The 25070-nt window shown below is 46.1% G+C and overlaps 1 protein-coding gene across 1 annotated transcript in view; it reads right to left on the minus strand.

Annotated features, from left to right (window-relative positions):
- The window catches only part of DLGAP3 (discs, large (Drosophila) homolog-associated protein 3), a 60784-nt gene that overhangs the window by 21967 nt on the left and 13747 nt on the right, over positions 1-25070 (minus strand). Inside the window, exons 3-7 of the mRNA XM_011995611.1 lie at positions 20237-20319; positions 17303-18460; positions 13105-13310; positions 12708-12780; positions 159-372 (exon numbers count right to left, since the gene is read on the minus strand). Coding sequence (XP_011851001.1) covers positions 159-372; positions 12708-12780; positions 13105-13310; positions 17303-18409 — 1600 coding nt within the window. The 5' untranslated portion in view covers positions 18410-18460; positions 20237-20319. The remainder of the gene's footprint in view (positions 1-158; positions 373-12707; positions 12781-13104; positions 13311-17302; positions 18461-20236; positions 20320-25070) is intronic.

The following is a 25070-nucleotide window of genomic DNA, read 5'->3' on the forward strand; positions in this document are numbered from 1 at the left end:
CTGCTGCACACACGCCAAGGGACGCTCTCCCCGTTATATCCGACCCCGGGAGCGAGCGATCTGCGCGGGGTCACAGCACAGTCGAGGGGGTGGCCAGAACCCGGACCCAGGGCGCTCTCCAGCCTAGGGCCGGGCCAGGGGCAGGGAGGTGTACTCACAGGAGCCGGGCCTCCCTGAGACAGCGGCAGGGGTAGCGAGGAGAGGCAGGCAGTCGTCGTCTTGAGAGCAGCCGGCCTGGATGGCCCGGAGGTAGCTGTGGCTCCGCATGCGGAAACAGCCGGGCAGGTCCAGGGCGTCCACGGCCTGGGACTCCAGCTCCCCAAACACGGACCCGCACACGGCCTCCAGCTGCTGGTTCAACTCATCGCTGAGCTGGAGGGCAGGGGGTCGGGAGGACAGTTACGAGGTGCCGGGAGGGGGTGGAAATCCCTGGGGTGCTCTGCCTTAGGAAGACCTCTCTATATCTGCAGAGGCTGTGGGCGACTCTTCCGCGTTTGAACTAAAAGGAACCCTCTTTGCAAACAAAGATGGAGTCATCTCTGCTCCATTCTAGCTCCCCAGGCTTGTCTTGGGGCCCAGTCTTTCCTCTAAATATCCCACCCCCACCCCCACCTCCACCCCACCTATGCCTCTTCCAGGTGTCTGTCTGGCTGCACCCCAGGCTGCAGACCACCATGTTTTCCTCTCCACCTAGTCCCAGCCCCTGACGTTTCTCTCACCTGACCCCAGCAGAGAGGACCAGGGACCTGGCATGCACCCTCCCGCCCAGTATGGGGGTGGGGACTACATGGAGGACATCTTTTGTTTTATTATTTATAATCCATTACATTACAAAATTGACTGAAAATTGATATATATACCCATTAGTTTCCATCCTGCCACTTGGTATTTTATATGTATGTTTATATTTTATATGTATGTTTATATTTTATATATATATATAAATAAAATATAAAATACCAAGTGGCAGGACGGAAACTAATGGGTAAGTGATGGAGCAAAGTTATTAACCTACCAGTGTCCCAAGCCTTCCCCCACCTTCTACCCACTCACTCGGGTTCTGGCTTAACCTGTGGGCTCCTTCTCTACCCTCCCCCACTGAGGAAAGCTTAGCCATTGCTGGATGAGGTTCTTGGTTTTGTTTTTGGTATTTTGGTGGTGCAGAATCCATGGTGTTAAAAAAAAAAAAAAAAATTAAAGCATGAAAAAAAGCAAAACAAAAATTTTGTTCATGGAACTGTGCCGCACACCACCACACGAAGACTAAATATACCACAGAGGTTGCAGCTTCATTCACATTACATGAGAAAACTGGTGCAAAGAAAAAGTACAGGCAGGAAAAGGTGCTACCAGAGGTAAGTGCTACCCCCAGAACACAGGTGACAAAGTCCTGAACATTGCTTAAGATGGGCACATATTTAACCCTGAGCTTCCAAGCAGGCAAAGCATCAGGGAGTATAGCCTCAGAGTTGCCTGCATGGGCTATGAGTGAGACCTCTCCAAGATTCAAGTGCTTGCTCTACCACTTCCTAGCAGAATGGCTTGGGGAAGTTAAAGTTTGGGGGCCTCAGTTTGCTCACCTGTCAAATGGGAGTGATAATGGTACCATCTTCACAGGGCTATTGAGGGGACTCAAAGAAAAATATGTGAGGCTTTTGGTACAGGTACTAAAACATAGTAAGCCCTCAGCTAGTGGCATGCAAAGGTCTCAGGGCTTCCCTGGTAAACACAGGCCAGATGCCGAAGAGAACCACAACAATTCCTGTCCCTGAGACTAAGAGACAGTCATCCCCTGTGGATGATTATGTAGAGTCCATTGGATGACGTCATGGACAAGGTCCTCGACAGCATCCCATGGCAAATGTAACAGCAAGTATCACATGGCTGCATCTTGTGACATCTCCCAGGAAAGATTCATGGCATTATATTTATGTGCAGTCAACAGAGGCTCAAAGGAGTGGCCTGATCCATGTGTAAACTGCAGCTCAATGTTTCCATAATTCAGCCTCCAAAGCATAACATGATTTTGCTGGATTCTACTTCAAATAGAGCCATTTCTATTCCAATCTATTAATGGGCAAAAAGACCCAGAGAGGGCAGATGAATTGTCTAAGGATGCCCAGCTGGTAAGTGATAAAACTGAAATTAAATGTCATGCTTCCTGGCTCCCACGTAAGGCTGATTGAGCAACAGAACCTCTTGGGGAGCTTGTTAAACCTACATTAACTCAGGCCCCACCCCAAGGATCTGAACCCAGGGTTAACAAAACACCTCTCTTGCTTTGACTGCTTAGAAGCTCAGAGTCAAATTTGCTGGAGATTTAGATTCAGTGGTTTCAGTGTGGGCCCACTAATTAAAAAGAAGAATTGTCTGAACTTTTTGAAGCTTTTTCTAAAGTGTATGGAAATCACAGGCCATGGAAAAATCAATCCGAGACCCCATAGAAGTTAAATTATCTCATACTTGACTGTCACAAGCCACACTTGTGTGACAGTTGTGGCTTTCACCATGATGCTCTGTCATCTACCTCTCAGTCTTTCTGTCTCTGTACTTCTGGGGCACCAAGGACAACAGTTGCCAGTGTATTTCCTAAAACACAGGAACTGAACTAACTCCTGCTATTTCTGGGCTAGGCTCAAGACACTCCCCAACTAGAACAAATGCAGCCCAGAGTGTCCCTCTTGGAGCACAGGGGAGCTAATCTAACCCTAGCAGAAAGCACGCTGGTCTCAAGTCCAGACACCAGGGATGAAAGGAATGTCACTCTGTAGTATGTTTCTGTATCTCTAGCCCTCTTCTGTGTATAAAGCACTAGGCATAATATCTGGCACACAGTAGATGCTCAATAAACTTTAGCTACTATTATTAGCAACAAGAGGCTCTTAAATCACAGTGACAATACCACTCAGAATGAGAAGTGCCTCTTTCCCTGGGGTTCTGAAGCTCTTGAAATCCCACCCACAGGCAATATTCACAACCAATTCTATCCAACGCAGACAAAAGAGGGTGAACAACTCCCTGGGGTCATACACCTGCCAGCTCAGCTGGCCAAGAAGAGCTTCTGGGGTTCCAACAGGAGACCAGGACACAAGGGAAACACGGACTCAAGAGACTCTCAGAGAAATATTGCACCCAAGTTGATCTTTACTATCTTACAATTATAAAACTATAGCATTGTACTATGAATGTTCCTATTATCCCTGCACTGACTTCCATCAACCCTGCTTCCCTCCACACCCACTTACAGGAGAGTCAAAGTCAAAGGATCCTCTTGGGATGAGATCCTTAGCCTTTCTCCAAACCGGACTGAGAATCAGTAGCCATTTCCAAGCTCATGGCATATTTACAGTAAAAATGCTTTGTGTCTAATTGGAAATTGTCCAGACTAGAGTTGGTGGGTCCAACAGGGGGCCAGGCAACATCCTGTATACTTTACATGTGTTATTTAGTTTAGATAACCTTTAGAAAACTCTCCCATTTCAAAACATTGGATAAAATATAACAAATGTTGCTTTATATGCATAGCTGAGCTCACAAGAAAGCGAGATAAGTCCCCAGGGGACAAAAGCAAAGAGGAGACTGGAAAATCAGAATATTAACTGTATGAGCCAATGCTGCAAACAGCCCAGTGGAGGCGGGAAGTGGGGGCAGGGGCTGTTGGTCTCAGCATTTTGGTAAAGACTTAAGTTTTAAACACCCACTTGGGCATAGGAGGAAGGCTTTGGGCCCACATGAAGCATGGAATTGGAAAGGAGAACCTGCATAAAGTTAGGAAAAGTGAAACCTTTGATGAAAATGTAGACTAGAATAAAAAAATTAGTCATCACCACAGGCTGATGACAAGGAAGCTAGTCTGAAGTACAAGGATGGCGGGAAGGGAAAAGAGGCAAATCCCCTAAGAGTCTGTACCTACAAGCTGGTCCTCACACAGCTACAGTACCGTGTATCTGCATGAACCTTCATGGGCCACACCCCCAAAATTAAAAATTAACATAAAATCATCCCAAACCATGGATATTCTAACAGAAGCAACTGCAAAATATTTCCTGGGGAACTCACTTCTAAGCTGCTCATGCTTCTCACAGATAAATTTCCAATGAAGGTGAGTGTACTATGTGGGAGACAGCCTCTGACATAGCTCCTAATGATCTCTATCTCCTGGAACTCACACCCTTGTGTAATCCCTTTCTCATCAGTATAGACTGGACTTATTGGCCCACTTCTAATGAATGGAATATGGCAGACACAATGGTATATCACTTCTGAGATTAGGTTACCAACAGACCATGGCTTCCATCTTAGACACCTTTTCTTATTCTCTTTCTCTCAGAGCCTTTGCTCTGGGGGAGGCAAGCTGCTATGCTGTGAGTAGCCCTATAGTGAGTCCCACATAGAAGAAATTGATGTCCCTGGTCAGTAGCCAGCAAGAATCTGTAGCCTGCCAACCGCCATGTGAGTGAGCATGGAAGCAGATCTTCACCCAGTCAAGCCTTGAGATGCTGCAGCCTTGGCGAAAACCTTGATTGCAACTTTGTGAGGCACTTGACCCAGTCACACCCACAGCCAGGCTGCACTCAGGTTCCTGACCCACAGAAACTGTGAGACTATAAATACTCATTGTTTGAAGACACTACATTTGGGGATAACTTACATAGCAATAGAAAATACAAATTGTGACATAAACAAAAACCAAACTTTTATTGGGTTAAGCCATTGAGAATTCAAGATTTCTCTGTTATAGCAGCTAGTGCTACCTTAGCTAAAACAAAATAACTTTTAAACGATGTTTAAAAGTTCTAAACTTAAAAGATAAAACTGAAAACAGAAGAAAATAAGACTCTAAAGCAGGACAAAACTGTCAAAAACCACCATTTTATCACTCTGCAAATCAATAAAAGACATATGACAAAGAAACATGTATTCATAAAAATTACTGAACTTTGGGTAAGAATAGCATGACTCTATAGTATCCTGAGGCTGCCCTCGTTCACCAGGTCCCCCACGCTATCAGTTGCAATACTTCAACAAACGTGGTGCCGCATGTGAAAAATCAGCTGCTTCACTGCCTCTGCCAGGGGGCTCCACTTAATTTGGGGCATTGTCAGTTATAATATCAAGAACGGGGAAGGCCAGCAGCACTGTTAGGCTGGGTTTCAGCAATGTTTGGGCCAAACAATGGACTGGCAAACTAGCCAGGAATTTATCAGAAACTTCTAGGGGGTGAGACAGACCTGGGGAGTTTAATAAGCTCTCCACATATTTTGGGTTAACTCGAAGCTAGGTGAATGCACAGCAGAGAGCAGAGAAGCCTGAGCCACCCACACATCCCTAACGAATGGAGCCTATATACGTGTGCAGGGGAAATAAAAGAGTCTGGTGAAGAGTAAAAGCCAGGGTAGGTTTGAAAACAACCTGAACTTTGCCCTCCCCAGCTCACACGTAGAACTATAAGCAGAGAGAAAGTCTAACTAGCTTGAGGTTCTTGAGCACAACCTCCGAAAAATCTCTGGCTGAACACTAAGCTATGCAGATATGGGGGAACCCTCTAAGAAACAAGGCTTAAAAATAAAAATAAGAAGGAAATAAAACTGAATGGAAACATTAGAGGCCACATGCTGTAGGGAAGACAGATTTCACAGATTTCATTCAGATTAACAAACAAATAAAGCAATAACAATCTTCAAGAGGAAAACATAAGAATCTAGAATTGCTACAATATATTAGCTAAAATGTTCAGTATTTAACAAAAAATTATGAGACATGCAAAAAAACAAGAAGGTATGCATATCCCCAAATGTTGGATTTATCAGACAAAGACTACAAAGCAGCTATTATGAATATATCAAAGAATTAAAGGAAACCATGTTTAAAGATTTAAAGGAAAGCATGACAACAATGACTTCATGAATACAAATCACAACAAAGAGAGAGAGATTAAAAAAGGAAGAAATTGAAATTCTGGAGCTGAAGAGGATAGTAACAAATTAAAAATTCAGGAGAGGGGGTCAACATGATAAATGGTCAGTAAACATGAAGGTGGATCTGTATAAATTATCCAATATGAATAATGGAGAGAAAAAATATTAAACAGAAATGAACACAACCTCAGAGGCCTATGGGACAACATCAAGCATATCACCATACATGTAATGGGAGTTCCAGAAGGAGGAGGAGAAAAGAGAAAAAGGAAGAGATAGGGCAGAAAAGATATTTGGAGAGACAGTAGCCAAAAACTTTCCTTTTGTTTTTGTTCTTGTTTTTTGTTTTTGGTTTTTGGTTTTTTTTAGAGATGAGGTCTCACTATGTTGCCCAGGCTTGAGTGCAGTGGCTATTCACAGGCACAATCATAACAATCATAGTGCACTACAGGTCAAACTCTTGGGCTGAAGCAATCCTCCTGCCCCCACTTCCCAAGGGGCTAGGGCTACAGGTGCCCACTACTGTGCCTAGCTACCAAATTTAATTAAAAAACAAAAAACATTAGAGATCAAAGAAGCCCAATGAACCTAAAGTAGGCTAAACACTAAGAGATCCATATTCACACAAATTATAGTCGAAATGTTGAAAGCTGAAAACAGAGAAAATCTTAATAGCCGCACAAGAAGAACAATTCATCACACAGAGGAAAACAACTCACTTTTCATCAAAAACAATGAACACCAGAAGGCAGTGGAATAGTATATTCAAAGTGCTGAAAGAAAAATAACTGTCAGCCAGGAATTCTATATCCAGCAAAACTATTCTTCCAAGACGAAGTAAAAATAACTTTTCCAGATGTTACTGAATAATTGTAGACTGAATAATTTATTGCCAAGAGACTTATATTATGAGAAGCACTAATGGAAGTCCTTTAGGCTAAAAAGAAAATAAAGTAACACCCAATGGTAACTCAAATACAGAAGAAGAAATAAAAAGCACCAGAAATGGTAAATATGTGAGTAAATACAAGAGCCTCTATAAATATATTTTCCTCACTTCGTCTCTTAACCTCTTTAAAAGACATAAGATTACACAAAACACTTATTATAATACCAATGTTTATTTATAACAAGTGTTAGGTTTAAAACATATATAGGTAATATATGACAGTAATAGCACAAAGGGGGAAAATGAGTTATATTAGAGCAATGCTTCTATATTTTACTGTAATTATATTTTGATAAGCTAGGATATACATTGTAATTCCTAGTGCAATCACTAAGAAAGTAACTCAAATTGTATAGTAAAAAATTAACAAATAAATGTAAATGGTACACTAAAATATTTATTGATTTAATACAAAAGAAGTCAGTAAAGAAGGAACAGAGGATCAAAAAATAATATGAGACAATCCAACCACATCAATAACCACATTAAGATGTGAAGGCCTGGCATGCAGGCTCATGCCTGTAATCCCAGAACTTTGGGAAGCCAAAGTGGGTGGGTCCCTTGAAGTTTTGAGACCAGCCTGGGCAACATAGTGAAGTCCCATCTCTACCAGAAATATAAAATTAGCTGGGCATGGTGGTATGTGTCTCTAGTCCCAGCTACTTGGGGAACTGAGGTGGGAGGATTGATTGAGCCTGGGAGGTCAAGGCTGCAGTGAGTCATGTTCACACCACTACATTGTAGCTTAGGTGACAGAGCAAAACCCTGCCTCAAAAACAAATTAAATAAATAAAATAAAACACGAATGGACAAAACATTCATTCAAAACGCATAGTGATAAGATAAAGCAAAAAAAAAAAAAAAAAAACCATTAGATGCCATCTACAAGAGACATACCTTAAATCTGAAACACAAACAGTTGAAAGTAAAAGAATGGGGAAAAGATATACTATGCAAATTATAAGATGAGAGAATTTTCCAGAATTGAAGAAAAACATGAATCCACAGATCTATGGAGCACACACATGAACATATCATAGTGAAACTGCAGAATGATAAAAATCAAAGCAAGATCTCAACAGCAACCTGAGAGAAATTAAAACTGCCTACAAAGACAATCGGGTTGATAGTAGACTCCTTAACGGCACCAACAGACAGATGACAAAAGAGTATCTTCAAAACACTGAGAGAAAATAAATGTTAAGCTAGAATTCCCACAATAAGCTAAACTGTATCAAACAGTATGGGTAAAATATATTTTTTGTTAAAGTTCAAGTTTGCTACTAACAGATATTCACTGAAAAAATTACCAAGAATATAGGAGGAAACAATGAGATGTAAGGGGGTAAAGTGAGGAGTAAAAAAGGTAGAGATGTGAGTATATATAATCAAGAGCTAACAATATAAAAAGTAACAATAATAATGGAGACTAATTTGACAGGTTAAAAGGTAGAACTAAAATACTGGGCAATAAGTCCACATAAGAAAGGAAGAAGTCAAGGAAATTAAAGTGTCCTAAGATCACTTAAGTATTTGAGGTGATGGGCATGTCAATTCACTTGATTTAATTATTCCACATTGTATTCATAAATCATAACATTACTTTGTACCCCATAAATATATACACCTACAATTTGTCAATGTATAATAAAAATTAAAAGTAAAATAGGCCAGGCATGGTGGCTCACGCCTGTAAACCCAGCACTTTGGGAGGCCAAGGCGGGTGGATCACGAGGTCAGGAGATTGAGACCATCCTAGCTAGCACAGTGAAACTCCGTCTCTACTAAAAAAAACAAAAAAAAAAATTAGCCGGGTGTTGTGGTGGGCACCTGTAGTGCCAGCTACTCGGGAGGCTGAGGCAGGAGAATGGCGTGAACCCGGGAGGCAGAGCTTGCAGTGAGCTGAGATCATGCCACTGCACTCCAGCCTGGGCGACAAAGCGAGACTCTATCTCAAAAAAAAAAAAAAAAAAATTTAAAATAATAATAACAATAAAAATAAAATAAATACTGAAAGAAACCAAAGAAGAACTTAATGAATGGAAATACATCCAATATTCAAGGATAATAACACTTAATATTGTTAAGAATACAATACCCCATCTATACATTCAGGGCAATCCCTTCAAATTCCCAACTACATTTTCTTATAGAAATCAACAAGCCTACCCAAAAATCATGTGTGTACACAAAGGAAACACAAAACACAAAGCAATCTTTAAAAGGAGTAACAAAATCGTATAATTTCAACTTACCAAAATCAACACTTACTACACAGTTACAGCAATCAAAGCATGTGGTAATAGCATAAAGATAGGTTCATGCAGACCAATGGAATAAGTTTTAAGGTTCATTAATAAACACATGCTTTTACAGTAAATTGATTTTGAAAAAGGGGCCAAGAAATTTCAATGAGGAAAGAAAAGCCTTTTCAACAAATGATGCTGGGAAAATTGGATATCCACATTCCAAAAGATAAAGCTGGACCCCTAACTCGAATCACACACACACACACTACTCAAAGTGGGTCATACATCTAAATATACATATTAAACTACAAAATGCTTAGTAGAAACATTAGAGTAATTTTTTGTGATCTTGCATTAGACAAAGATTTCTTAAATTTTGCACCAAAGCACAATCAAGAAGAGAAAAATTGATGAATTATGCACCATCAAATTTAAAATGTTTTTTTCTCCAAACAGCAACATAAAAAATATAAAAATACAAATCACTGAATGGTAGAAACCACTCCAGCTGACAGCTTGATCAGATTTCTAGCCTCCAGAACTGTGAGAAAATAAATTTTTGTTGCCAAAAAAAAGAACAAGAAGGGAAGAGGTCATCAAAATCAAAATGTTGGCCAGGTATGGTGGCTCACATCTGTAATCCCAGCACTTTGGGAGGCCAAAGCGGGTGGATCACCTGATGTCAGGAGTTTGGAACCAGCCTGGCCAACATAGTGAAACCTGTCTCTACTAAAAATACAAAACAATTAGCCAGGTATAGTGGTGCAGTTATTTGGGAGGCTGAGGCAGGAGAATCGCTTGAACCTGGGAGGCGGAGGTTGCAGTGAGCAGAGATCTAGCCACTGCACTCTGACCTGGGCAACAGAGCCAGACTCCGTCACACACAAAAAAAAAAAAACAGTCCTAGGGTCTCTGCATTGTTCAGGAGGAGTACAGAAAAAACTGTCAGCTTCAGTCATTAAGTCAAATATGCATATGAAAATTATAAGGGTAACCACAAAGAATAAAGAAAACTCAAACCAAAAGGAGGCAGCAAAGGAACAGAAAAGCATCAGCCCAAAGGCAAGATAAATACAAGTCCCAAAATAAGATGATAGAAATAAATCCAAGGGTTAGGGCCTGGGTCATCACAGTACCCTAGGTTTAGGCCAAGGGGTAATCACAGATTATCAGTAATCACAATAAATATAAATGTACTAAACTCTCAAGCAATTATCAGAATGGATATAGGTAAAATGTAGCTATAATTATTTTCAAAAAATATACCTGAGACGTAGACAAAAAGCTTTAAAGTAAAAAATGGAACAAGGTGTTCCAAGCAAATACTAAACAAAAAAACAATAGACTTAAGGGGAAAAAAAGTATTATGAGACATAATAGGGTGACATCTCTAGTGCTTTAAACTTATTTCATCTTCTATAAAGCAAGAATAAGAAGCCATGCCTCCAGGCTAAATATGTCAAGTATATGTGATGTTAGATAGTGCAAAGTGCTAAGAAGAAGGAAAAAGAGCAGGAGGAAGAAGGCGGAGAAGACCTCAACAATGACGGCACAGACAAGGGGAATAGGAAATGTTGGAAGGGGGGCGTTAAATTAAAATTTTAGAGCCTTTGGGAAAAGACCTGAAAGAAGTGAGGAAGTGATCCATGGGAGTGTCTGGGAAGGTGACACTCAGGCAAAGGTAGTGGCAAATGCAAGGGCCCTAGGGAGTCTCGTGTGGCTGGAGTGGGAGGGAGGGGAACAGCGTTAGAAGAGGAACTCAGAGGCAGCTCCACTCCAGCGAGGTCACCAGGTCATGCAGGCCTTGAAAGCCATGGTTAGGTTCCTGAGTTTACTCTGAGCAAGGTGAGGGTTTTGAGCAGAAGAGTGAGTGAGTGTGATTATAGTTTTTAAAGATCATGCGGGCTGTAATGAGAGAGGATGAAGTGGAGCAAGAGCAAATACAGGAGACCAACTAGAAGGCAGTGCCATCATCCAGACAAAAGGATATGGTGCCTGGAAGAACCAGTGGCAGTGGAGGTGGTGAGGAGTGGTTGGATCCTGGATATATTTAAAGGTGGGACCAGCGGGATTAGCTGAAGGATTGGAGGTGAGTTGTGAGAGAGAGAAAGTGGTCAAACTGACTTCAGCCTTTTAAACCAGAGCTTCTAGAAGGATAAAGTTGTCATCTGAAATGGAGAATTCAGAGGATAGAGCAGCAACTGTGGCAGCGAGGGACGGGAGGGGATTGTGGAGGGTGTGTGTATCAGCAGTTTAGTTTTGGACATCTTAAGTTTGAGATGTCTACTAAGCATCCAAATGAGATTGCAATGCACAGTTAGACATATATGCCTGGCATTTACGGGAGAGTTTGGGCTGGAGATATACATTTGGTGGTCGTCAGGCTCTCAGCCATGAGCCCGGACAAGATCACCTAAGGAGTAGGTATAGAGAGAAGTCCAGGGGTTGAGTTCTCCAGTGTTCACATCCTGGGGAGTTGCAGAGGCACCCAAGACACAGACTGAGGATAAGCAGCCAGGGAGAGAATCCAGGAGAATGTAGAGGGCGTGGTGTCCTCCAAGCCAACCAAGTACAGTCTTTCAGGAAGGAGGGAGTCTTCAACTGTGTTACATGTGACTGATGGGCCAGGTAAAATGAGGGCTAAGCATTTTAACTCGTGGGTTTAACAACATAGGCTGGTCTGATGTAAAAAGAGAGCTGTGCCAATCAGATTCCCTGGTTCAGGCAATGGAAAAGGAATACTGAGAGACTGCAGCAGTGAACAATGGGAGCCAACGTGGATGGTCTTTTGCATTGCATTTTTTCCCCAGCATACAGTAAAAATAGCTAACCTTTATTGAATGCTGGCTATGTGCCAAGAACACTATTATGATGCCTATTTTTAAAAAGGGAAAGTGGGGCTCAAAAAAAGTCAAGTAACTTGCCCCAGGTCACTCAGCTGGTAAGTAGCCAAGCTGGAATTCAACCCCATCTCGTGTGTTTAATTACTAAACGGCACTGCTTCCGTCTAATTAAAGGGAAAGTCTGTACTTAGATATGGAACTCACATTTCTCAAATGCCATTTTCGGGCCAAGTACCTTGTGTTTGCATACATTTTCTCACGGAACTCTCACAGAACCCCTGCAAAATAACTGTCCCTACTATTGCCATTTTAAAGACGAGAAACAGAGGTGTTGAAAAGTGAGGTCTCTTGCTTGTGGTTCTTCAGGACAGAGGGGCAGGGTGGCAGAATTCAGGCCCAGATCATGTCTGAGACTGCAGCTTGGCCTGTGCCCTGTCTGTACAAATCAATCCTACCTTTTACACGGGGGCAGGGAGGAAGCAATCGGGCCTGTGGAGAGCCCCAGGGCACTGGAGTTGCCCTTACAAGCTCATCACTTTGAGGACACTTGGTGGGTTTTAAGGCTGTGATTCTCTGAGACTCCCAGCCTGAGTCAGCTCCAGGAGTCCTAAGGCAGGTTTCCCAGTTTCCCCAGAGCCAGGCCTGAGCTCTCTCCACGGGCAGACCCTCTGATTTTAAGTCCTAAGCTAAGCATGGCACTGAATCCCCTTTTCACTCTTTCCTCCAGGCATACTGGGCCTCTCCCTACCTGTCCAGTGGTGAGGGAACGGCTGTAGCCAGGGATGGAGCTCCGGGGGTGGATCCGGGGTGGGACACAGCAGCTGGGAAGGGCAAAATTCTGGAGTCAGAACAGTGGACTGCTAGGAGGTGGGGGAGGGGAGATAATAGCACTGGGGCCCCTGAGCAAGTCCTATTCCTCAGAACCCCCAAAGAGAGATCTCTTAGGAGATCCTGGGTAAAGAGACTCCCAAAAAGGCCCCAGAGAAGGACTCCCACCAAGACCCTCCCTTTATGTGGAGCAGAGTGAGACACCCTAGTTGAACCCTAAGCAGGACTACTTGACTTTCACCCACTCTACACACATCTCCCGCAGGAATCCAGCCTCAGCCTCCCGACCCGCACCCCCCGGCCCTCCCTGTCCTTACTTGATCCTGGCCTGGTCCACGCTGGAGGAGCGACGGGTGGTGAAGCGTCGGGCGACTGCTTTGGGAGATGTCTTGGGGCTGCCGTCTGAGTCTCCGCTCTCCTCATCCCCCATGGCTTTGATGTAGCTGCCGCTCCGCATCCTGCGGCAGGGGATCTCCCCATCCTTGCCACCAGTGGGGTAACCCCCCCAGTCATCTTGCGGCACCTGCAGGAACAGGGGCCTCTGTCTCTCAGACTTGACCCTAGTAAATCTAGAGGCCAGGACTCTTTCCCCACTGCCAGTGGGAGGTGCTCTGCCCTGGCTCGAACAGGCACACTCAGGTACATGCAGGGGCAGAAGGGGAGGGTCTCAGGCTGTCCCCCTCCCTTACAAGAGACACCTTGTCATCCTCCACAGACCTTCTGCACTTAATTAAGGGCCACCTAGAGAGTCTGAGGGAGTGACATGACAGGCGTCAAGCAGTTGATGATCAGAGGCCAAAGTGACCTGTGTCAATTCCATGCCCGGCAGTCAGGCATCACCTGACCTCAGTCAACCTTCTACCCTTCCTTTTCCTTCATCCTTTCAACCTGCTTACATTCCAAATCCTCTCTCCTTCCCCGCTGTGGGGAGCCACAGAGGGCTTCATGCAGGGGAGTGACATCAGATTTGTGTTGCAGAAAGAGCTCTCCCACAGTCCAAACAGAGGCTGGATTGTGGAGGGCCAGGAGCAGGGCAGAGGCTCAAGTGGCGAGAGGACGACCAATTAGGAGGCTGACGCTGTTATCCAGGCAAGAGATGATGAGGCCTAAATTAAGACAATGACAATGAGGGGGAAGAGAAGGAGATGGAAATGAGAGGTGTTAAGGAGCATCAGTGAGCCTGATTAGACGTGGGGGATGAGGGGGCGGGAGGAGTCGAGGATGACTGCCAGGCTGCTGGCTGAGGACCTGGAGGAGGGTGCTGCCGCTCACTGAGCCATAGAACCCCAGAGAAACAAGTCTGGGAAAAGGTGGTAGGGTCGGGGTTGAGCACCTTGAGCTTGGCATAGAACTGTTGAGCAGGTGGTTGGATGTTTGGTTCTGGGATTCAGTGGGGAGATCGGGGTTGGAGGCGGACATGTGGGAGTCATGGGCGGCAGCTGAATCCATAGCAGTGAATGAGACAGCCCAGGGGAGAGAAGAAGAGAGATGAGCAGAGATCCACTGACATTTAAAAAGGGACTGTGAAGAAAGGAAGAGGAGCCTGTGAAGTCACCTGAGAAGGAGTGGGCAGAGGGGTAGGAGGGAAGTCAGGAAAATGCCATGTCATAGAAACAGGAGACATTTCAAGAATAAAAGGAGTCGATTATGTCAAATGCCACAGTGCGTTCAGAGGTTAGTAACTCAGGCTCGGGAGTTAGAAGATTCATGTGCAATTCTGGCCCCATCACTTGCTGGATAGGTGAACTTAAGCAAAACGGATTAACCTCTAAGTGTCAGTTTCCTTGTCTGCGAGTTGGTCATGATACTTATGCCTACATCGGAGGGTTGGTGGCAAAGATAAATGAGCCAATAGAGTTTCCAGGACATAGAAAGTGGTCAATAAATGGTAACAATTATTATAGGCACCAAAAAGTACCTTTTGAAGACAGCTCTCAAGAGATCATCTGTGGCCACTGCCAGGGCATGTCAATGACAGGAAGTGTAGGAATCAGACCACAGTGAGGGGAGAATTGAAGGAAAGTGAAGAAGAGGCGTCTATGCTCTAAGAACTTGATTATGAAGGACATGGAAGGTGGGATGGAGCTGCAGAAATATTTTTTAGGATGCAAGTAACTTTGGACATGTTTTCAGGATGACAGAAAGAGCCAGTAAAAATAGTCTTTAAACCTCAGAAGGGAGGAGAACAGTTCAGGGATGGAGGGGGTCATGAGGAGATGGGCTCAAGCCCTGGAGGAAGGATCAGCCTGGGATGGGTGGTCCCAGCTTTTCCTATGAGCCAAGGAAGGGGATGAGGGTGGCTGAGAATCTGGATGTGTCTAGAGAGATGCTGTCAGGAAGCTGAGGGAGTCTGTGATGTCAGCCTACACTTCGGAAAATGAGGTGTAAGTGAAGACGTGGGGGAGAGGTCTGGGGGAGGTAGGGAGGATTTAAAACCCTTGTTGTAAAGAACAGGTTAAATGGGGTAGGGATGGGAGCTCCAAAAGGGGTAACACCTCAGGGACAGCATAGGGTTCAGGGGAAAGGTGGAGACTCGGGATGAGAAGGAACCCACGGGGAGGAGCAGGCCTCTTCGAGGGGCTGGGGCTCAATCGGAAGATGAGAAACAAAGAGATGAGGCTCCATAAAGAAACGGGGGCTCAGAGTGGACAGAGGGATTCTGGAAGAGGCTTAAGACAAAGCTGGTATCCAGTGGGAGAAACAGGGCTTCAACAATCGGATTGGGAGTCCGACAAAGACACCTGGCCACATGTGGCCAGTCTCCCCTGCTTTTGTACCAGGGGAGCACGAGGCTTTCTGGAGGGTCCCTGTAGCCCCTTGGTTCTTCCCCACATGGGCTCAGACATCCCAGTCCTCAGATACCCTGGAACTCCAGATCAGAGGGATCATTCCCCTTCCCCATTCTCTACAGAGAGCAGCAGGCAGATGGAGAGAGGCAGGCCAGCAGATGGGAAGGCCACACTGCAGGGTTCCCACTCTAGCCACTGCAGAGCTCCTCACTCCTCTGCAGGACACTGTGAGGTGCATGTTAAAAAGGAAGCCCCCAGGGAGGTCAGGGCAGCCCTGGAGAAGCAGCAGGGAGCAGCGAAATGGCAGTGAGTCTTCAGGGATGGCAAGGAGTCGGCTATGGGGGAGAAAGGATGGGTGTTCCCTCCCTGGACCCTTCAGTTCCCAGCTTAGAGCACCTCCCTACCCAGGGAGGGGGCAAACCAGGCCAATCCAGAAGTCCTGAATCCAGAAGTCCCTTCTTATTTGCTCTGTGGCCCTATGTGCTCCCTTGGGCCTTCATGAGTTCTCCAGGAGAGCCCTAACTTGTGCACAACTTACCTAGCAAGGCCAATGTCCCACAAAGACACACACAGACTCTATTTTCCACACCTTGGAACATGCTGTATAGTCTCTTCCCAGAATACCTTTAGTCGGCACTCAACAACTGCAACTCCTCCACCGAGATTCAGCTCAGGGAACATTCCTCACCCAGGTCGGTGAGGTGTCTCCTCTGTGTTCCCAAGAAGCCCAGGGCTCTCTCCTATCACAGCCTCACCACGCTATATTCTATCTGCTTCCTTGTCTATTCCCACTGTACACTGTGAGCTCCTCACAAGCAGCATCTGTATCTTCATCCTTGTATCCACAGCACCCAGAAATGCTCATTGAATAAATAGATCTGTAGCAGCTATGTGGAATGCAGAAATACACTGAACCTCCAGAACTTGTATTGACTTTTTCTCCTAAAATTATGGCATGACTTAAGAAAACGATGTAGGCTGGATGAGGCTGGGGTGAAGGCTCCATAAAAAGTAGGAATCAGAGCTCCTGGCCTCACCTGCAGAGACCATAGAGATGGTAAGACAAGATGAGAACAGCATGCCAGCTATCACCTGCACCGTCCACTCCCAGGAGGCCCTGCCTGAATTGTATCAGGGCTGAAATCCAGTTTGTCCCCTAACCTAGGAAAACACATGAGACACATGAAACTCCCAGGACCCCTCCACAGCTTCGGCTGTCCCACCACAGGTACCCCGGAATGACAAACTTCAGCAGAGGCACATTCTGGAAATAACGGATCTTCATATTCAAACATGTGGGCCACCCGGATTATAGCAGAAAAGAGGGCTGGAGAAGGCTTTGCTTTCCAACTGCTGACCTTCAATCTTAAGAGCAGCCACAGCTAAGGTGCACCTCAGTATCCTGTCCACTGCCTGTCCTCAACTTCATTATGCCTCCAACCTCCAAAGACAGAGATCAGCACAGCCTGTCCAAAACAGTAGGTCAAGCGGAAGTCTCCAGGGACTGACACATCATTAGAACAGAAGGGCCCTTCATGGCACACATAGGGAAAGTGAAGCCCCACAGGAGCTCAGAGTGACCCAATGGGGCAGGGCAGAGCCTCCCGGCATCCAGGCCCTCCATCACAGGGACAGCTGGCTCTCACCCAACACTTTCCACTGCTCCCTGGTTGACAAGACTGGTGAAGGCTGAGGACCCTGTTCCCCAACCCCCAAAAAGCCTCACCTGCAGATAGTGATAAGTCCTGGCTTTGGCCTTGGTCTCCGGACCCAGGAGCCCCTTGCCTGGCCCGGCCCCCGGGTATCCATCCCGGCCCTGGCTGACCATCATGGTATGCCAGGCACTTCGCTTGACCGACTGTCCATCCAGTGACATGGACATGCCAGTGCAGGCAAGGCAGCGGCCTTCTGACCCGCCCGAGCGCCCCTTGAAGCTCAAGTCCCGGTAGGACCCATCTGGACCCTCCAGGCAGAAGGGACCACCAGGCTCCCCAGGGGGCCTGCCACCCGCCAGGAAGCCGCTATCACTGTCCAAGTTGTCATCGGAGCTCCACCAGCCTGTAGACTTGGCCTGATGCCGCCCATCCCCCTTGCGGTCCTTGCTCTTGCTCCTCTTGCCGTGCCGGGACTGGTGGTGGTGGTGATGGTGGTGGTGATGGTGGTGGTGGGAGGTGTGGGGGCCTCCGGAGCCTGGGCCAGGGTAGCTGTCTCCTCCAGAGCCACCTCTTCCCTCAGCCTTGGGCCCATTATAGTCCCGCTTCCCCGGCGCCTCCAGAGAGTGGGACTTGGCAAAGAGCTTCTGCACAGAATGAACCAGGTGCCGGATGCGGCTAGGGCTCTCGCTGCGGGGCTCTGGGGCAGTGCCAGTCCCTGGCGCTGGCCCGGGCCCTGCCCCTGCTGGCCCTCGCTGGTATGGTAGTGTGTGGAAGCCATCTTGTTGAACTGGCAACTGCTTTTCAAACTGATCCAGGAGTGTAGGAGGCAGGCGGGGGGCACCCTTGCCCTGTGGGTGGCCCACACAGTCTTCACAGGTGTCGAAGGGGCTCTGGCCAGGGTACATCCTGGGGAAGGTGCTGCTACCCCCCCCAACCCCGGCCCCCCCTGGCCCTCCCTCAGGGCCTACCGACGGCCCCTCACTCAGGCTCAGGGGCCCTTCAGGAGAAATGTGTCCCAGGCCAGCTCTCGGGGCACAGAAGCGGGGCTCAGTGGAGAAGGCCTCCCTGGAGCCCAGCAGGTATGGGGCCCTGGCAGCTGGGCCCACGTCCATATGCTGCTGGTCAGCAAAGCGGGCTGGGCGGGGATGGCTGCCTCGGTCGCCATGGTAACCCCTCATGGCCTCAGCAAAGGCTCTTCATAGTCTTGGGGGCCAGGCCCCAGGAACCTCCTGGAAAAATAGGGAGAAAAGGTATTTGAATTGAACAGCCCTCTTCACCTAAAACCATCTTTTATTAGGCATCCTTGTATCCCTTTAGGTAATACATATCAATTTATTATGATTAATTTTACTATCCTCCCACAAATGGACTAAAAACTCCTTTAAACAGTCATAATAGACAGATAGACACTCAAGGGCACAAAGTAATCCCATCATTCAACGAATGCTGCAAATCCGATAAATACTTATTCACAGGAGGATATTCCCTCAGTCAAATGGGTTTTTAAGTGTCCTTAGAGACTGGGCACAGTGGTTCACACCTGTACTTCTAGCACTTTGGGAGTCCAAGACAGGAGGATCACTTCTTGAGCACAAGAGCTCAAAGCTGCAGTGAACTATGATTGTATTATACCACTGCACTCCACCCCAGGCAACAGAGCAAGACCTGGCCTCTAAATTTTTATATATATATATGTTTGATTTTATATTTGTAAATGTATATTAATAAATATTTATAAATGCATATATATTTATATATACATAGAAATATTTACATATATACATATATACACATTTATTTGTAAATATATAGATATACTTTGGGATGTGTGTTTGTGTGTATGTGTATATCCTTAGTTTACCAAAAACAAAAGGATACCCAGGGAGACATAAAATATTCAAAGGAACCAGTCTTTAGGTGAACTAGCTTTTAACAAGCTAGCATTAGGCAAATAGATCCACAGCCACATCTCTACCCCAACCCTGCCCTACACCCCACTGTTGCAAGAGCCAAGCCTCAGGGTCACAGCTCCCAGCTGCTGTGAACAAAGAGAACACTGGACCCAAATCTACATATCTAGCACCATCCTACAGAAAAATCCCTCCCCTTCCTTCCATGCCCTGTGCATTCCATCTGGCCGCAGGCTCATTCTCCCTCCCCTGTGGACTGAAATAAGGAGAATCTGAGATGACTCTTCCTCCTTCCTCTTCTGGGTTCCAAATATTTCCCCCATGAAATTACCCCTTTTGCCTTTTACCCCCCACCCTCCACTCCCATTCCACTGGAGGGGAATCATGAAGGAGGAAAATCCGTGAAGAAGAACAGCAGCTACACAAAGTAGCATCTGAATCCTAAACTGGGATTGGAACCCAGGAGTTCCTCCTCCCAGGAACAGAGGGAATGCAAGACAGGAAAGCGATGGAGAAAAAACTCAGGAACCAGTGCTCCTGGCCTCCATCCCAGGCTTGCCAAGGCTACAGGACAGAGAGGTCAGCTCTCAGCAAGAGCTGCCTCCAATCAGGACTCCAGGAGCTGCCAGGATAGGAGCTACGGCAGGAGGGAGTGACAGCAGGAGGGACAGGGACAGAGGAGCTGGCAGACGGTGCCCTCCCTCATCCTCGACCAGGCTCCTGGGCCATCTGCTGACTAGGAGGGATGACAGCCTCAAAGGCTCCAGACAGCGGCACCTCCGAGACTCATTCTCTTTCTCCCTACCACCACCTCCCCACACCCACTTTTCTTCAGATCCTGCTCATCCCTCATCTCCTACTATTTCCCAAGTACTTGCTATATACCAGGTATTGTGCATACCTGATACTCTCTAATCTTACTGAAATCTTGTAATGCAGATATTATCCACACTTACCCATGAGAAAATTGAGCTCAAAATGGTGAGGTCACACAGCCAGTAAGTGGATGAGTCACTTTGAATCAAGATTCAAACCCATTATTCTGGCATGAGAACCTGAGTCTAATCCCCGCTCCCAGACTCTTCTATCACTCACCATCCAGGGTGTCCCATCCTTGATGTCAGGATCCTCACCACCAGGCAGAATCCTAACTTCAGAAGGCTCAGGACCACTGGTTCCTGATGGAAAAGAAAAGGATGGTAAGCAAAAGGGGAGAGATGTTTTCCCACAGTCCTCAGAGGACTGGTCTCTGGCCCTGACAGTTTCCCTTCCCAACCCCCCCAAAACCAGGACTGATTGGATCCGCCATGATGCAGAGCCTTTGAACCCCCAGGGAAATGAGGTTGGCTTCATTATTCAAATACATGCAAATGAGCTTACAGGTTGGACTACCTCCAACTGCAGGTGTCTGTGGGATCTGTCCATGGTGCTGAGCCACTGCATTTTTTTTTTTTTTTTTCCATTGCCCTCAAATATGATTCCATTCCACAAACATTTGTTGAACAGCTACCATAAGCAAGAGAGTGGGAAGTGTATAGAGGTGATTTAAGAGTGGTCCCTGTCCTCGAGGGGTTTATAGTCTAACAGGGGAACAACCTCTCACGTGACAGAGTTATTTCAGGCCACTTTATTTTTGCACAAACTGTACCCTCCTCCTAGAATTTCCTTTCATCCACCTCAAAGCCCTCCCCCTGGCTAACACTTACTCATATTAAGCCCCACCTTCCCTTAAAGACTTTCTGTGCTCTTATTCTAGGTTATGCTCTTTATCGGGCTTTTATAACACCCTGGGTGTCCCCATGAAAGCAGCCTTCACACTGCATTGAAAATGTCTGTTTTGGTTTCTGTCTCCCCACTTAGAATGTGGTCTTCTTCAGGATAGGAACTAAGTCCTATTCATCTCTGCATCTCCAGCACCTAACTCAGGGCTTTGCCCAGAGCCAGTCCTTAATAAACATTCACTAAGTAGACGAACAAATGACTGTGCTGTAAAGAGGTACCAAAATGTTAGGCTACGTCAGATGAGGATGGGACCAGATTCAATAGAGGGCAGTCAAGGAAGACTTCTCAGAGGAGAGGGTGTTTGTGATGGAGTACAAGATGTCTGTGTGTCCCATACACATAGGTGATGGGGAAGAGAACCTACCCAGTGGAGGAAACAACAAGCACAGGGAGAAGAGGTGTGCAAATAGGGAATTCTAAGGAGTAGGCTCAGAGGGTTCTGGCAGACAGGGAATGGCAAATAGTGGGAATAGGAGAGAGAAATTCAGAAAGTAAGACGACCCTGAAGTTTGCAGCAGCCGTGACTGGAAGACTAATGATGCCATTATTAGACACAGGGACATCAGGAAGAAGAGCTAGCTTTGCAAGCATGATTAATAGTAGTAGAAGAGGCACAGTCAGACATCAGGAAGAACTTCCTGACCCTGAAGGATATGAGACAATGAAGAAGACTGTGGTTTCCTAAGAATCTTCCATAGAGGACAGGGTGAGACATGCCCAGCCCCTGGCCCACCCTGGAGCCTGGACTGTAGAAGCTGTTGGTTACACTGCCTAAAGGGAGACTGGGGTGACCTCACAGATACCAGCTGCCTGGCTCTGGATGACAATTCTCCTCCATTGCCCTTCTTTGGGGAAACAGAGGGAATTTCAGGTCAAGATGGCCTCTCAAGTAGTTGTTGAAAAAGCACTTGGAAGCATCTCTCTACCTTGGAAAGAAGACAGAAAGACAGCCTGGTCCTTCATCCATGTCATTCTCTTTCCTCTTCCTGCCCCAGGCAAGACCTGTATCTGAGACTCACGGCACAAAAGGCCACTTTGACAGAAGCCCAGATCGTCCCATTTGCTCTGTGTGTGGCGACATCAAGCTAGGGCCTCATGGAACTTCCCAGGGGTGGACATTCCCAGGTGCCCCTCTGTCTCCTGCTTCACGCAGGTGCTGCTGGCAAGCTGTTCAGCTTTCATCAAGATCCTATGAAACTTCAGCCCCTCTGGCATCAATCCACATTCTCCTTGCTCTTGTCTTGGAGAAGATGAGCCCTATAATTGCTGCTCTCCAGACAGATCACCCCTCAACTCCTTTGCCCAGATGCTACAGGGCAGCCCTGTATAGTGAAAAAGCACAGGTCCTGAGACCAGAACGTATGTGACACCTGACGTACCAGAGGCGGCCCACCCTCTCTAAGCCTCAGGATACCTGCTCACCTATCTCCCAGGATTTCAATGAGTATCAAATAATAAAATCACTCTTACAAACTCTAAAAGATTAATACAGTGTAATCCCTCATGAGAAGCCTTTCTTTGGATTTACAAAATCCCCAGTGTCCAAATAGTAAACAGTATAATCAAAATCCAAATTACTGGGAGCAGGAGATATCCAATTTATGGATTTTCTAAAGAAAATATTTAATTAACAACTGGCTTCCTCCTATATATTATGCTTTATGATCACATTCCTCCCCCCACATCACTCGCCTTCACTCCATTACTAAACAAAATCAATGGGAGGGAAAAACAAGTGAGGAAGAGACTAATAATTCAGTCCATCACCATGCCCTATGGATTTTGCTTCCTAAAAAAAAAAAAAAACAACAGATGTGCCCATTTATTCCATAATCACCATATCACTGTTGGCTGACTCGTTAAAACTCATTCCCAGCCTCCTTGTCCTTAACTCGGCCTCCTTTGTAACTAGAGGCCACATGATTCCATTTTGGTTAATGATATATACATGGAAGCATAATGAGGGTTTCTGGGAAAGACTTTGCCTTTGTGACCAAAGGGGCAGGAATTGCTAGTGCCATCTTTCCTCCCCTTATTTTTAGCTTGACTACAACCATGATGGCCAGAGCTAGGGCCGCTATCTTGCCACCACAAGAGGCCTAGAGAACTGCAGAGATGTCAGTTCTGACATCATCCGGCCATGGAACCAACGTGAACAGTTGCTTTACTCCAGGTCTACATGTGATAAGGAATGCGCTCTTTATTTAAACCACTGTTGGCCAGATTTCCTGTAGTATTTGCAGCAGAAAGCACTGCTAATGAATCCAACTGTTCCTGAGAACACCATCTCCTGCCTGCATGCCTGCACGTCTTCTCCTAACTGGTCTCCCTGCTTCCGTTCTTACCCCGCTCCAATCCAAATGGTCACTTGAAAATGCAAATCTCATCATGTCACTTCTCTGCTTAAAACTCTTCATTGGTTTATTGATGTTCTCAGGATAAAATGCCTTCACTTGTCCAACAAGACCTGCAGGGTCTGGCCCTTCCTACTTTTCCAACATCCTCTCACAACATGCTCCCCTTGCTTTCTCTGCGGCAGCCAGGACAGTCTTTTGTCAGTCCCATGATCCCTCGCATCACGCGGCCTATTCCCCCTGTTGGGAAAGCTTTTCCTACCCACCTCTGCCTTGCTAACTCCTACACACCCTTCAGATCTCAGCCCAGTTGTTGCTTCCTCGGGGAAGCTTTCTCTGGCCTCCCTGACTAGGTCAGATCCCCCTGCTGTTTGCTCTCAAGGCACCATGTACCTGTCTCTTATACTGTTACCATTTAAAATATGTGTGACTCCTAGATTGTCCGTCTCTCCCACTAGAATGTAAGCTCCACATAAGTGCAGGAATTGTATCCGTCTTATCCACTGAATTGTCCCCAGTCCCTAGAACAATCCTTAGCATATGGCAGGCATTTGCTGAGTGCATGTGAGTCTATAAAGAACAAGATCCTTTCATTTATGATATTTTGTGTGATTCCCACAACTATTCCAAGGGATAGGTATTGTCCGCCCCCCACCACCTTCCAGTGTACAGAAGAAGAAACTGAGATTTGGAGAGGCTAACTTGAGCTCCCCAAGATCACACTGAGAGCTGCTGTCAAAGCCAAAAGTCAAATCCAGTGTTGGCCGATTTCAAAGCCTTAGCTTTTCTCCTATCTGTGTTGCCAGCCCAGAGAAGTCAAACTTATTCAATGCCATTCTGAAGTGAGCACAGTAATGAAAGTGAATATGTTTTTTTTAAAAAGTAAACAAACAAATAAAAAGACCTCATCCATACATATCTCCCAGAGCTAACCAGAGTGTGATTTAGCCTTTTCCCATGTGTGGTGAGCACTGAGTTTACACTAAGCCCAAGGTCAGATTAGTATAGAATAAAGGACACTCCCTGAAGTCCTATGACAATTCTGGGTGCTGGTGTTATTTTCTCATTTTTATTGCACCAAGTCATCCATCCACTATCCCAGGACACAGAGAGCTGCCCGAATGGTGAGAGGGCCGAGGGAAGCAGCCACTTTTGCAGTAGTCTATGGTTGGCTGGAAAGTGGTGAGTGAAGGAGTCTGGGAGGGTGCCGTGTGTGACAAATTCTTCTCTGATGCAGCTCAAATCTATCTGGGAATGGAAGAAGTGGCACAGATGCCGTCACCAAGAAATTACCCAATTTAGCACCAACTACACAATCCAGCAATTAGTTTCTTAAACCGGAACTTGCTGGGGGCTGCCAGGCTGGCGGGGTTGTTGTTACAAATCTCACTGGGAAACCAGCTGTGTAATTCGCCAGGAGATTGTCACTGCCCCAAGCAATTACCTTCCAGAAAAAGAATGGAAAATGGGAGAAGGAGTCAGAGTGTTTTCTCTCCCTCTCCCCTAGGGACCTGCCCAGCCAAATCGGTTGGTTTTCCTTTCTTGAGAACTAGGCAACTCACAGACTCCCTTGATTAAAGCAGTTATTGGTATGGACTCTGCCATCAGACTCTGTGGGCTCAAATCCCTTTCCACTCACTTAATGGCTGTGTGTACTTAAGTAAGTGATTCACCTCTCTTAACCCGTTTCCTCATCTGTAAAATGGGGATAATATTAGAGCCATAATAAAGGTGTGAATGGTGTAAGGTTTAACAAGGTAAAGCATATAAATCCCTTAGCACTGTCGCTGGCA

This window comes from Mandrillus leucophaeus, unplaced genomic scaffold (assembly GCF_000951045.1).
Source record: "Mandrillus leucophaeus isolate KB7577 unplaced genomic scaffold, Mleu.le_1.0 Scaffold493, whole genome shotgun sequence".
Lineage (NCBI taxonomy): Eukaryota > Metazoa > Chordata > Mammalia > Primates > Cercopithecidae > Mandrillus > Mandrillus leucophaeus.